We start from the raw sequence: 15,199 nt of genomic DNA, 5'->3' as shown, positions 1-15,199 counted from the left end.
TTCCCTTTTTGTAAGAGCAGAAAAGGGCTTTGTGCAGAACAGTTGTTAAATTGCGTAAGGTTCACGCAGGTGTTTGATGTGCAATGCACGGCACGTATGGGGGAGTGAAGCTGTGTGACAGCAGGTAGTGAACTGTATTTCTGATTTTGATTTTGATTTTTGTCCCTCCTAATCCAGGTAGGATTAGTAATCGTACTTGATGACACTGTATCTGCTGTCATGCATTGACACTGGGTTGGTCTTTTGGAGATGCATTTTTTCAGTAACTACATGTCTGGTGAAAAGCAATACTGAAGCAAACATACTACATTGATTTCCATGTAACAATGATTAGGCACTTCAGATATAGAACCGAAGGACCTTTTATTCTGCATTCAATTAACTAACATTAAAAAGGAGGAAAATAGGTGCTAAAAGCAAACCTTGACAAATAAAACTGTTGCCTTGCATTAATGAAATGCATTACAATGGTATTCCTGAAGAAGCTTTATAGAAGGAATGAGAAATCTGAAACAAATTTTTCCCTTCAAAGCATATGATTTATGCTCTGATAAAATTAGATTTTTAGTTAAAGGAATTTGCAGTCATTAAATGGTGCCCATGAAATAAGTCTCATTTATAACCATCTGCTTTATGGCTTCTGCAGAAAAGTATTCCTCAGGCAATGCATCCGAGAACTTTAGTGTCATTTTTATCAAAATAGTTTGATTCTCTACTAGTAACACTATTAAAACCTCTGTGTGATTTTTTTCTTACTTCAGAGCAGTATCTTATACTTCAAAGAAAGGCAACTATTCCTTTTTGTGAAGAGATTGCCCAAGTCATAGCGTGCGGCACAGTGCTGTGCCTGTGGCCAGAATTGCTGGTAATGTCTCTTAGTGGTATATTAGGTCACTAATAGAAAGGTCTTATGTTCAACATGCCCTCAAGGAGAAAAATTAGCATCGTTTCTTCTTTTCTGTGTTACTAGAGGGCTAGAAACCACAGTTGTGTCTCTACCTGGAGCTTATGCCTTTTTGTGGCTGCTCTTCAAGCCCTGCCATGGTTGCCAGGTATTTTTCCCATTTCCCATTTTTCTGTGCGCTCTCCTGAAATGTTGAGTGTTCTCAATGCCATTGATCTTTTCTCCATGGAAGGGGACATTTTGGGGGGGGGGGGGGGGGTGTGTGTGTGTGACGACATTTTGCTGGTATTCTCCCAGGTAATGAGAAGTCATGACTTGCAGCCTGATCTTACATTCTCCCATTGCATTTCTAACAAGCTTTTCCTCTGAATCCTGCATCTGTTTTTTGGGGTAGTTTGCATTCATTAGAGCTTATAATTATAAGGGGAACAGACTAAAAGAAGAGAAACTTTGAAGACCATCCTTTGTTTTTCATGATGTCTATGCAGTTCCTTTCATGGAAATACCAAAAGGGTATTTAATACAAGTGAGCTGACACTTGAATTTTTTTATAGAGTGTGATTGTCTTTTTTCTTTTGATCAATGTAATAGTTGTAATTAGTTTTAGTGTTTCTAAGCTTTTGAACTGCAGAGAATTCAAACAGCTTGTTAAAGTGAGGGACTCCAGGGGAACTTTAAAAGTACTCTTCCCTTTTGCATATATTACATGTACACAGGCTTAATGATAGCAGGCTGTATCTGAATTTTTATCCTGTGCCCCACCTCTCAAACTAATATTTTGAAAAGCTCTGAGAGGTCCCTGGAGTATAACTGTCTACATAGCTCAGAGCTTTGCTACCTAAAGAGGATAAATGCTTTGAAGTCTGTACTAATGCTGAATACCATTTCATATATTTCTCAAGATCACTGAGGTAGCATCCTACGGGGAATAATGACTTAGTATTTTTATACGCAAATACCCTTTTTCTGTTTATCCCCCTCAGTTGACTTGGAGGGTGCCACGGAGACGGTTTCTGATCCTTCTCGGTTTTGGGGAAAGCTTTGCTTTTGAGAAAGACAGCTTGATGGCCACTGGTAGGAAAGAGAAGCAGCATCTGTTGCCTCCACAGCTGGTGACAGCGGACAAAGTATAAACTGTCACCAGGTTTGAGTGGACCTGGGCCAGGAAACGGGCGATGGCGCTGGGTCGCCTGGGCCCGAGCAGGCCGAGGCCTTGCGGGGGTCCTGTGAGAGGGGCCGGGGGCAGAAAGGAGCGGTTTTGGTAGGCGGTAAATGAATAGCTACAACACCTTAGCGTGCGGTGTGTGTAATAGTACGTCCTTGAGTAAAACACCTCCTTCTGAATTGCCTGATGCTGTCTGATGTGCTCGGGTGAGGGAGGTGAGGCCTTCAGGAGTTAGCTGAGCAGGTTGTTACTTCCATAAGCTGATTTTTTTTTCCTTCTGTTTATTTCTATCTTCTTTCACTTTGAAAAGCTCTGTATTTTTTTTATTGTGTGCTCCAGTGGCAGCTTTCTGTATTTTCAATTACCCTGTGGCAGGGCGCTCTGTACTGCAGAAGGGGACTGTGGATATATTTCATTAGAAGCGTAGCACTATTCTTTACTTCCCTTTGTCTAAACATGGTCTGCAGGGAGGTACTTTATTTTTTTTAAAAAAAGTGAAAAAGTACAAATAAAACTATAATAAGCATCAGGTGGGCCAGAAAGCTCAGATGTCTGGGGAGGCCGTGTGCTATTTTCCTATCAAAAGGAGGGAAGCAAACCTTTTTGTTATTTCATTCTCTGATAAACAAACATCTGAGAACAGCAAGCACTAAGGGAATGAAATGGGGTTAAACAAGGCACTTCCACAAGAGTAAAAACCTGCCTTAGGAGCTTCTGGCAGGGTTCTGGAGAGCTTGCTCCTCTTCCCTGTGTCTGGTGGAGATGGTGCTGGGACCAGATGGCACTTTGGGGTCCCGGGTTTAAGTTTGCATTCAGTGGGGTTAATCCTGCATCATCCATGAGTGGGCTTTGTCCGGGTCAACATGACTCCAGGCAAGATGGTCTTTTAGAGTCCTCTGTGATTCCACTGTTTTTAATACTGGTTGCAAGAAGTAACTTGAATGGTGGAAACAAGTATTTGTAATTAACCCATAAATAATGTTACTGCTTGGAGTTAAATATTTATTCCTCTGGAGACTCGCCGTTAGTATAAGTAGATAGTGTTGTCTGGGAATGCAATACCCCTTCAGACTTTATGCAATGTTTAAAAGACTTTTCTTTATTAGAGATGGTAGTGATGCTTTGCAAGAAATAGGGCAAATGATGTAGGTGGGCAAAGACTGAAATGAACCCTCGGCTCTAAGCATGAGTAGTCCAGTTGCTTTGAAATTATGCAGGTATTTGAACAAGTCTCTGCTAAAAATATCTGTAATGGCTCCTCCCTCCTTAACCCTAAATCCTTGGTACAGTAATAATAACCCTGCTAGCTGCTCCCTTTTAACATCAATAGAGGAAAAAAAATCCTTTTTAAAGAAAGATATTGTGCTCTACAATGTAACTTACCACAGAATGATGAATCACTTTAGGTGATATATTGATCCATTAAATATCTGTGGACTAACTGAAATATATGCTTGTAGTTACTCCTCAGTTATTGTGTAGAGCTTCATAGATGCTTCTCTGGGACAAAGACTAATGTTTTTAGGGGTTTCTGTTCATGCTGCCTTTGAACAATTCTTGTATTTAAAAAAAAAGCAAACACAAAAAATTCTCTTTTTCCTTATAGGACTCCAGAAGGTTTGAAGTTACAAGAAGAAAAGGTAGGAAAAAAATACAGTTTTCCTTCAATGTGTGTGTTGGTGTTGAGTATTCTTGCAGTAACTTTTTAGAACAAACATGAGTTTACACACTTGAAAGAGTGTATTGCTGTAGGATTTCAAAGAGACTGCCTCCTAATGCTCACCTGACAGTCCTTAGTGTCACAAATTGTAGATTTTTCTTTTCCATTGAAAAGGTGCTCTTTCAGCACAGAACTGCATGGTGGTATTGGGGATGCAAGTCAGGATTTGTTGGGTGCTGGCAGAGGATCTAAACTCTGACCTTGGAGCATTTTAAGGAGAAAAAGGTCCAGATGAGGCTTTCTGTGCATCACAGCAGCACACTGCAAATCCACCCAAAGGTGCAGCAGTGTTAAATGTGAGTCATGCCGGTGCCCTGAGCTCAGTTCCTGCTCCTGTAAACTCTTTTGCATTAGTAACTAATTGGCTGCCTCTGTGAGTGGCTCTTTGATGGTTCCTGGCAGCTGGGTGAGAATTGGCCATCAAAGAGCTCATTCTGGTTATCATTAATTTTGATTTTGTTTAGCAGATGTTTTCTGGATCAGGCAGTTGCTTGCCTCATCTGTTTCGGTAGAATGTGAAGCGGGTGGCACTCTCCTGTTCAACAGATCAATGCGTTCCTCTGTTCTCTTCCAGCAGCTTCTTTAATTGCTTCAGGCATCCAGTATATTGGGAAGAGGTTGTAACTACCACTGTTTTACTGCATAAATGAAAAAGGTCGGGTCCAAGGGTAACTTGTCATCGGGGCAAATAATGTCCTTTTGGTTTTTTTTGTGGTTGTTTTTTTTTTCTGGTGTTTTTTGTTGGTGTGTTTTGTGGGGTTTTTTTTGCTTTGAGGCTGCGGTGGCAGAGAGGCTTGAATAAATAAATTAAATATATGGCTGTTGCTAAAAGTGAATTCTGTTTACCTCAGGTTTCCAGCATATGTGTGTTTGGTCAAATTTCCACTGCTCTTTGTGAAGAAATCCAGTTTTAGACTTCCCTTGATCTCAGACTGAGGAGGGCTCTTGGGTGGTTCAAGGTTGCTTTGAGATGCAGAAGAGCATCTTGGCATCCTGGATGTGGAAACATTTCAGTCATGCTCTAGCTATAGAGTTTGTGGTGCAATTAATTATAGACATGGAGACTGAATCCAGTCTTGTGAAAATGGACTTAATGAATAAAATATTGTGGAAGTACCCCTAGTCTTGTTTCAGATATGATTTGGGTTTTTGTCCAAAGTTTACTTGATTTGTCCAAAGTTTACTTCCCAGTGAAAGTAACCAACACCTACATGAACTTAAATATAGCAATTTTTGAAAGCATGACTGAGATTATAGATCACGTGGGTGCTTGCAAAATGTTACTTCAGAGCAGTAACAGGATTTTGAGATCAGTGCTTCTAGACACCAAATTTCCAGGCTCAGTTAGGCTGATTTCTTTTTGCCTTCACAGGACAGGTAAGACTTGATTTCCATGTGGAAGGGTGACACCATACCTTTTTTTCAGAAATGAATTCAATATAATGAACTTCTCTGTCAGAAAGCTCCTTAGATCTATGGATGGAGTAGGGAGAAGAGGGCAGTAGTTGAGGAGTTAAGGTCTATAGATAAATTGAGCTTATGCCCAGCAACACAATCTGTGAATAATCAAGTATGTCTGAAGAATTGCAGACTCCTCAGAAGTCAAGAAAATGCTAACAAACATGGTAAATACATCTTGGTCACAAAAGCCTGTGGATTTGCAGAGCTACCTGGGGATTTTCAGCAATGATTAAGTATCTTCCTCTCTGGAGTTAGTCCTCAATACTGCCTATAAAATAATTCAACAAAAGCCTCCTTCAGAAACCTCTTCAGTATTAAAATGTGTGCAGAGCAGATACCACTCAGTGCTAGAAATAAACCCACAAAACCAGGGGGTCAAAATGTTTGTTATGCACACAAAAGGATTTATTATAAATTTTTTTATATGGTATGATCTGATTTTAAGATTAATGCTTTTTTCCCCTAAAGCGGTGATTTTTGTGGATAATAGTTTGTACCTGAGGAAATTAGATGATTGGAAACTGTTTGAGGGTGGGAGGTTGTGCTTGTTCCCTTCCCTTGGTGGAAGATTTGGCTTTCTGTTAAAAGCTGAAAAACTTTGAAACTTAAAAATATCTAATAGAAACCACCACAAAGGTGAGAGCTGCAGCAAGATTGCTCTGTGCCTGCTTTTATTATGCAATGCTAATGGATGAACTAGGATAATTAAAAAAGAGGTTTTGGTGAAAGGAGGGGCAATGCTGGCTTACACTTCAGAAATTTTTTTTTTTTGGACAAAAGGTTTGAGTCCTTTAGATTGAAAGCAGACACTCTTCTTTCAAAGGAAGCAAAGCCTTGATTGTTGTCAAATGGTCCATGGGTAAATACTAACTCGTCATGCTTACTTCCCTCAACGAATAATCCATTTAATAAACAGTTGATGGTCAGTTTTGCTGGGTTGTGTTTATATTACATGAAAGAAAGATGTGAAAACACTTTCTTCCTTTTTTAGCTGTGGATAAGTGTAGTTAAACTGGGAGGCTTTTGGTTTCCAAAGTGTCAGGACTACATATGCTGGAGAAATTTTGAAGCTGCTCCAAAGCCCATTACAGTCGATGAATGGCTTTCCTTTGACTTCCATGGGCGCTAGATCAACTATAATTACATGATCTTTTAATTGCTGTGGTACGGAGGGGAGATGCTTCCCTGACTGCAGCTGGCAGCCATCTTCCACTGTGATGCATGAAGACTGATTTCCTTATGAATTTGAATGGAAATGGCTGCAGATCTGTGTTGTCCCTGGGCTGCCTAACTGGTGTTCAAATATTACCTTTTTTGACTAAAAATGATCTTTTAACCCAGAAAACTTTATTCTCATAGCTGATTAGAAGCTGCAAGAATATTTTCCTAAATTCAGTTTAAGCTCATTAAGTTGAAATTTTGCTCTGTGGGACATGCATATGACCTACTGCAGTTTCCATCCATGTTATATGTTCATGTAACGGAAAACAGAATATGGTGTGAGGTGCCACATCTTGTATTGCTAGCTTTAAAAAACCCCCAAACCACAAACTCAAGAAAACTTGGCATGTGGTAAACAAGCACAGGATTTGAATACTATCTCTTTATATTGCTCTTTAAAATCAGGGGGCAAGTTAGAGCAGGCAGACCTTTTTTCAGTTATCTAGTTTTCTCTCTTTTCCTTCATCTTTCTAAATACTTTCCCATTATTTACTGTTCATGTTTATGTATGGTTTCAGGTGTTAGCATTGTTGCTGGTTCCTGTGCACTACCTGCCTTTAGTGCACAGGAAAGGGAGACTGAGCAAAAACATTAATAACCTGCACATTTACATCAGCAGCCCAGGACAGTAAAATAATGCAGGAGAGCAGATGGGGAAGAGCAAAATAGAAGTAGGGAGCTGGGAAAGGGAGCAGTTTGTGCAGATCAGGTGGACACAACAGGCATTTAGTGAAAAGGATGGAGAATATCATGCAGCAGAAAATTGGGAGACTAAAGGGTTTGTGATAAATTGGAAGAAGCACTGGACCAAGGACACCTATAAACATTTGGCTTGACAGTGGCAGGGCTTAATTTTAATGATTGGTGAATTTTCACTGTGTAATGAGTGTAGATGAAAGTGTGATACCTGTTGCTGTAAATTAGACCACACAGTTTATTTATGTAAAAGCCATATACGTTCATGTCCATCAAATTCCCCATGTCTAGCAGAACAGGGCCTCCAGTGGTTTCCCCAACTATTTTAGTTGCAAGAACATAGGAGCTAATTCTGCAGCTTCTGGAGTTGACAAATGTTCCCACTCCTGTTGGCAGTGTGGGGCTAAAGGATGCTCAGTAGTAGAATAAATTGCCTGCTGAGTATAACTCTGTGCCCAAGCGTATGTATAGTCACATTAAGCATAAAGAGCCAGATCTTCAGTAGATACAAATGAGCAAAGCCATGCTGAACTTAATGGACCACCTTTGCTTTTTACTAGCTGAGGATCTAGCCCAAGCACTTAAAACTTTTAATTTGTTTTTATGTTGCTTGCAATCATCCATTCAACAAATTAGTGTCAAAAGATGCTTTTGAAACCATTCAGCCAAGAAATGTTCAAGCAGATTGCTTCCACTCTGTTTGACCATATAATCTTATTAAATGAGATGCAACTCCAGATTTATTCAGACAGATGACATCACACTACCATAAAGATATGAACTTTAACTATCTGCTTTGAATTAAAAGGCTGAAACCTCTCTGAAGTATTCACAAGCTCTGTATTGTGGATGTCCTGTTTAAATTTATATATATTTATTGAGCATACACAATCCTCATTGTTACAGTGTTTCCTAATCACAGCAAGGAACAATAGAATATAGCACACCTTGAGCTTTCCCAAGTTGCTGTAGTTTTATTGAAAAATCTCTGGGACTGCATCAGTTAGCAATGGTGGAGGATCCAGCCAACAGCTTAAGAAATATTTAATTACTTGCCACTTGACATCAATTCTTATGTCCTAGATGAAAAACTGACTCATGGTTATAAAACAGTAATGCCCTTTAGAAATTCTGTTCACTTCGTCCTTTCTTTTTGCATGTTTCAAATTTTCACCTATCCATGAAAGATGAAAGGCTCTCAAAACTTGGCAGAAATGGCAAGTTTCTCTCCTCAAACCTTTCACAAACACAATGAAGTGATCAGCTGTAATTACTTTTGTAGTAAATCACCTATTAATTTCCATTGTCTGGTTGTCTCAGTGACATCCAAGTTATATGATGAATATACGTATCTGTATGTGTATGCTGTGTATGTACAGAGCTGGGTGTTCAGAAACACTAGCTGTATCTTCAGGACATGCCTCAAGTTCAGAGAGTAGGGTTTACATTAAAAATACCTGTTTTGTAGGATCACAAGTAGGAATATTTTCCATGTTTATTATACCGATTTTAACAATTACTCAATCTTTATATCAAAAAAAGGTTTATGTCTCTGTCCATCTCAGCTGCTTTGTTTTCATAGAAATTTTTATTATTTCTGGCTTTTCAGGGCATATATTGTCAGTGAATGGCAAGCTGTTACCTGGGGAAGGATATTTGGCTGGGTCAGAATATTAATCTGATGTTTAGCTCCTGTTTTTCTAAGTTTGAGAAACTGTAGTTCCTCAGCATTTTTTGTACCTCATCCCACGTGAACGTTATTCTTCAAATACATGATGCGGTAGGGATGCCTAGTTTTGCAGTGTTGGCAGGGAATTAGGGAGAAATAATGAAGGTAAAAATATTTTCGAGGAGCTGCTGGAGGCATTTTTTATCTTGGATTTTATTTTAGTCAGGCTAACCCAAATTGGGGAGGGGGGGAAGGGGCAAAATTGTTCGCTCCTATGTATCTGTCAGCAATGGTGTTTAATTGTAACTTGGCATATTTTGTGGTTCTAAGTGACAAGAGTTAACAGAAGGAGGGGAAAGAACCCCAAATAATCAACTCATTAGCCAGTGTTAGGAACAGTAGTAAACAGTAATATGAATACTCCTGGACAGTCTTACTATAGCTGTTGGTATGGCACACGTGGGTATGGGACTCTGGACAAGGATGAGTAGTTGCAAACACTGAACAGTGAGCTGCAGCTCAGCCAAGGAGTTTCTGAGCTGTTTTCTAAACCAAACAGTGCTGGTCCTAGTGGTCATGTTTGGCTTCCAAATGACTGTTCATTCAGATGGATTACTTCTGAAAACGTGCATGCAGCTATGGTTTAGCCCAGCTTTGCCTGCAGACGTAGGAAACCCGTTGCATGCCCAGCTCTCTCACTGCTGGAAGCGGAAGGGTTTTGCAGACTTAAGGCTCTTGTAAATTGATATATCAGTTTCTGTAGTTAAGTACTTTGGGGCAGGAGGAGGAATGAATTCTGTTCATGGCAGAATGGGCATGAATGTTTAGTAAGTAAATATAATAGTATGTGGCTTTGCTAGAGCAGCAGATTGATGCACCTGAAGGAGTTGAAGCAAAAACTTCTTGAGCAGCAGGAAACCAGGCAGCAGTTACCAGCAGCAACTCCAAGGAAGGAGCTTGTAAGCAAGCTTAGGAAGTGGCCAGACTTCAGTTCCCTGGGTGGGGAGAGGGAGAAGATGGAGATAAGGCAGGAAACTATGAGACTTTGTGAGGATTTACAGGGAGATGCAAAATAATACAAATACATATTCCATACTACCATACTTCATAAATAGTTATCCCCCATGGGGAGTGCTGAGGCTGGATGTGCCTGAAGGCATTGCTGCTCTTCCATCTGAAAGCAGAATGAACTGTGCTGATTTGGCAGCTGAAAAAGCCACTTGGTGCTGCTGGCTTCTGTGCTGCTGGGGTTGGCTGCCATGCCATGCTGTGCACTGCAGTCCTGCTTGGCCATGCCCCACCTTTAAAGAAGTCCCAGTTCCTAATTTGAGCGTGTGGGGAACAGCTGGAGATCAGTCAAATTTATGATCTCTTGGCACACAAAAGGAAGTTACTAAAAAAGAAAAAAAAAAAGCACACCACTCCCCCCCCCCCCAAACCAGGGTGCTGCCATTGCCTGTGTGCCTTGTGTTTAGTATCCATGAGTAGATATTGCACAGCAGTATCAGATCCTAAACCCACATATGTAGCAATCTCAAACTGCAGTTAGCTCCACTGCAGGATAGTGGAAGATGCTGGAGTTTTCCCTCAGTGATGCTCGTTTACAGCAGATAATATGGGGCATGAAACCCTGCACTGACCTGTAGCAGTACAATGGCCTCATCTGCTGGCATGGTGCAGAAGGCTCCTTGAATTACTTGTGTCTAGGAAATTTGAATCACTTGGTGTTTAGGGTTTTTCACAACCAATTACATCACGCACGAATTTCTGACTTAAAGCTTGTGACCAAAATACACGTAAAGCCAACTTTATCAACGCAGCTTCTCAGAACAGTTAACAGCGAGGCAGACTTTACTGAACAGACTTTTGGCTTCAGGCTATGCAAGAATTTTAAGTCAAAAGCATGCAAAAAAAGATACAGCCATGTTGAGGGAGGCAGCAGGAAGCATGTAGTATCCAACCTAGAAGGTAAATTCGTCCTGCTCATCAGTTCACGTTATTTGGAAATTTTGGAAGATAGATGATCATATGTCCTGGAGTTAAAGGAGATGGTTTTTTCTGGTACATACCAAGCGCTGCACCTCTCGGGCACTTCTGGCAGTGTCTGCCTCATGCCCGTGTCCCCCAGTGTGGCATGTCAGGGGCATCCTCCATGCTTTCAGAGAGGAGATCAGTACCAACAGGTCATGGTGGTGTGCTGGTGGTGCTGCCTGCTGCTGGCTCCTGCCCGAGATGGATGGCCTCCTCACCAGCTTGAATGCCAAATTTTGATGAAGACTTCATAGAGAGATTAGGCTTATTCCACAGGGCAGTCTCTCCCTCTGTTTTTTCACTTCTCCCTCTAATCTCTGTGCTCCACAACCTGTAAATTACATATCTTTCCCTGAGAGATAACCACTTTAACATTTTTCCCTTCCTTAACATCCCTTGACTCTGTAAGCTGCTCTTTTTCCAGCTAAACTGGGCAATCTTTTGGAAGATACCGCTTTGTCCTACAAACCTTGTCATCTTGACTGCATCTTCATCTCCCCGCCTTATCTCCAGCTGACCCAGAGCGGTAAAGCAGGACTGGTTTGCACTGGTCTTTTAAGACAACCTGTCTTTAAGCATAAGAGAAAGTGAGATTTTTCAGATGGACGGGCTTTTGTTGACTTAAGCATCCTTAGCAGTAGCCAGGTTGAAATTCAAAGTGAGATTTGAAGTAGTGTTGGCCATTGTTCCATGTGATGCATTGCTAGTTGTATGAAATACTACTTTTCTATCCAGCCACATAATCCTGCTGAAATACTGTTGTTACACAGAGCATTGCATGATGTGGAAGCCTCTCTCATATGGAGAGGGCATATGCTGCTTGCACATATTATTGAAAGGTGCAAATGCATTGGAAACCCTGAGTTTTCAGACCAGCTGTAAAATAAACTTCTTTGTAAGGGTTGAATAAAAAAACTGGCAGCAGATGTTTCTGATAATGGCAGTATAATGTAATATGCAGATAATCTCCAACAAGTCAGTTTATCCTGCATGTCTCAGAAATTAGCAAAATAAGTAACTCAGACTTTGAGCCAGGAAACCCGAAGTCCAGGATCACTTATGGGCTCAATCAGGTTTTTGAGTCATGATTTTTGAACTTGCTGCTACTCTAGTTGATGTGTAAGAGTATGGTATATTTTCAGTTGCAGACTTACTAGTTTTCAACATACCATTTCTTCCTGAACTGAACTTTAACCATAGGGCAGAGCAATTAGGTTAATATTTTCAGAGCTTCAACTCACTGCCCAGATACAAGATAAAATAAGACCAGGTGGCCATGGCCTCTACCTGTGGCAGATGCAATGTGTTGAGCTGTCAGCCTGGATTAGCCCAGCTGGAGTGTTGTGGTTTATGGTGGGGGAGGCTCTGATGGTGCTCTGCTGTCTTCTCCTGGAGATGCCTCACTTTTCCAGGGCAGTGGCTGAGGCAAGCATCGTTGGTCCTTGCAATACTTACCTGTGGGTCCGTTATCATCTTTTACCACATCCAATTCTCACCAAACCCTGCAGGATGTGGAGAATGAACCGTTCAGGTGGTTGGTGCCATGGCCACATCCCTAGCTGCTGCCATAGCAAACACTCTGCTTAAATTAGTGGTTTTCCAGGGGGCTCTGCTTTGTTTCTAAATGTTTCCTTTGGACTTTACATTGCCAAGCAAGATTTCAGCTCAGTAATTAGTGCGTGTCAGTATATTTTTTAATAAGAACTTATGAGCCTGTGAAATGGTCCAGTTGTTCTTGTTGTTTGGGAAAGAAAAATCTACTGTGTGTAAGGTAATGTAATTACTTTTCTAAAGGAGTTTTTATTATGCACCTAACTGCACATTTACTGTACTTGATAGACCAAAATAAAACCAGAACAGAATGAATAAGCCATTTTGGTCCATTGGGTAAATAAAACAGCTAAAGCGTTTATAAATATGTATTTAGTCAGCAGAGCTGATTGGCGACTGTGCAACTGCTCCAGTGTCTGAGATAAGTAATCCAAGTTTAATAGCCTTCCATAAATATTTCCTTGTTTGTCATGAGGCAGTAGTTATTTATCCATGCTATGCTGCTTGTTTGTTGTGTTTGATGAGATCTTTTGAAGAATATTAGAGAAGTTTGTTGTTTTGCATGTAACAGAAGCGTGGGCATTGCGTGTGCTTATAAAGTAGCATGAGAGTGGTCCTCATAGCTTGTCCCAGTCTCTTCCTTCTTTCCATCCTTGCCTCTCCCTTGCAGGTGGTATGTCTTTGTCATTCCTTTTACTCTTTCAGGTTTGACGAGGTTAAAATGTGCCTTCTGTCTGCTAAAATGGCCCTAAAGATTTGACATTCAGTAGGGCTGAATGTCAGCCCAAACGCTTTTTCTAATTGTGTAAAACTATTGGACACGTTATGAAACTCATCTGGTAACATGTTTTACTAGAATGAAGTTAGCATGTGTGAAAAGTGATTCTGGACCTATAAGACCTAAAGCCTGTTCCTTCCAAAGGCATAAGTTGGTTTCTGGCTTTTAAATTTGTTCAGCACATTGGTCCAGCTCTGTCGAAGTTATCAGTAAGTGTCTGTTCCTGTGGTTTGTTGTGCGCAGTAGTTGGTGGAAAGGCCACAGCTGAAATCCACCTTGTGCAGCCAGCAGATAATAGCATACAGTTATGCTCTTGCTTGGAAAATAAAAAGTACAAGAAAAAAAGTGCCGTGTTTTCCATCTGCAGAATTGGAAGTTTTTCAAAATGTCACTTCTTACAAGATTTCAATTTAGTTTCTCATTGCAACTGCAAAGCAGGTGACAATGGCATGCAATGCCCCTTCTATTTGTTTTGCTTCTCCCATTGAAATTCTATGATGTGAATTGCCTATAATACAATTTTTTTCTTTTCATATTTTAATGTTTTAAAGAATAACTTTTCTCTCAGTTACTTTAGATTTTTTTTATTATCCTTTTTATGTTTCCTGTATTTTCTTCTTTACCCATACTTATTTTTCAAAAATTATTAGTTTTCCTTCAATTATATAATAGTCAGATTTAGGTTTTAACTCTTATTGCCCATTAAATACAGAAGTTCATCAACTGCTTTTAGCAGAATCAACATTGTGGCAAACCTTATTCCCTGGGAATAGAGTCAGTGAAGCCAGAAATTGGAAGCAGCCCTATGCAGCTTCTCAGCTGTTATCAACATGTCCAACTCTGTTGGCACCTGTGTCAATGAGGGATGATCCATTGCCAGAGACATTTGTATGGAAAAACAGCAGTTCGTGAAAACAGAGGGTTGCTGCAATTAAAGCAGACGTACCACTGAGTGTGCGAGGTGATCGTTTCTGTACCCCAAGATGCTGATGGGACTTGCTGAGCGTGCAGGCGTCAGGATCTGGGCTATGTCTCAACACTGTTCAACAATGAAATAACTATATGACCCATAAAAAACTCTAATAAAGAACTGTATTTTCCTAACTATATAATAACATTTTAAACAGTGACCCTCAGCAGCAGCCAATAACTGAGCTAGATTAATGGATAAGTCTGTGCGTGGGTCTGTCAGGAGAGCTCATAGCCTCTCTGCTCTGTTACACACTGCTCAGGGGGCTGGACCGGCGTGCTGGATTCCTGACACTGGGAGTTGGAGAGTCACCTAAAAGTTAGAGAGAAGGCTTATGCCATTCTTGGAAAAACGAGGTTGTTTTGCCATTGTGATGGTGAACTGGCCAGTCTGGGCTGCGGAATGTGGACTGGATATAGGACTGTCACAGCTTACAGTGGTCTGTTGGTCTTGGAACCAGTAAGGAGCAACTCCTTACTGTAAGGCACAGCATGGGGAATAAGTCAAAGCCCTTGTAAGTACATTAAATTATCCTGGAAGATCTGACTGCTCCTCAGTATTATGAGGCATCTTAATTAGGGGGAAATCTCACATGGAGGTAGCAGTAAAGGAGCAGAGACAGCAGAAAGCGCTCTCTCTTTTTTTCCTTTTGGAAATATAACAAATGCTTCCTGCACTTGGAGATTCACATTTGGATGACACCTCTAAATATATTCAAAGCAGGTCAGCTGGATTAGAGGCATTGCTAAGTGAGCATTTTCATTAAGTCAGAGTTTGCAATTATCGCTAGAATGTCCTAATGCGTCTCTGGGAAGTGCGGAGGTGCTGGTGAAGTAATCAGGCTTTGAGTGAACTTCAAAAAGATTTCTGTTTGTATGTGAGACAATGCTGAAAATGACTCTTTACCACCTTTTACTGTTCACCCAATATAAATAACATCACCAGAACAAATCCTTGCTGATCTGTGTATCAGGCATTGCAATTCTTTCTTCAGAGGAAGTGTCTTCATCAGGGCTTGTTTATTATAGCTGAG

The 15,199-nt window shown here is 40.6% G+C and overlaps 1 protein-coding gene across 1 annotated transcript in view; it reads left to right on the top strand.

The window, feature by feature from the left end:
* FSTL4 (follistatin like 4) overlaps positions 1–15,199 on the top strand; it is a 237,747-nt gene that overhangs the window by 16,086 nt on the left and 206,462 nt on the right. The window contains exon 3 of the mRNA XM_075056388.1: positions 3,676–3,709. Within this exon, the coding sequence (XP_074912489.1) occupies positions 3,676–3,709 (34 nt within the window). The remainder of the gene's footprint in view (positions 1–3,675; positions 3,710–15,199) is intronic.

Source organism: Buteo buteo, chromosome 24, assembly GCF_964188355.1.
Source record: "Buteo buteo chromosome 24, bButBut1.hap1.1, whole genome shotgun sequence".
Classification (NCBI taxonomy): Eukaryota; Metazoa; Chordata; class Aves; order Accipitriformes; family Accipitridae; genus Buteo; species Buteo buteo.
This window is presented reverse-complemented; position numbering and strand designations above follow the sequence as displayed.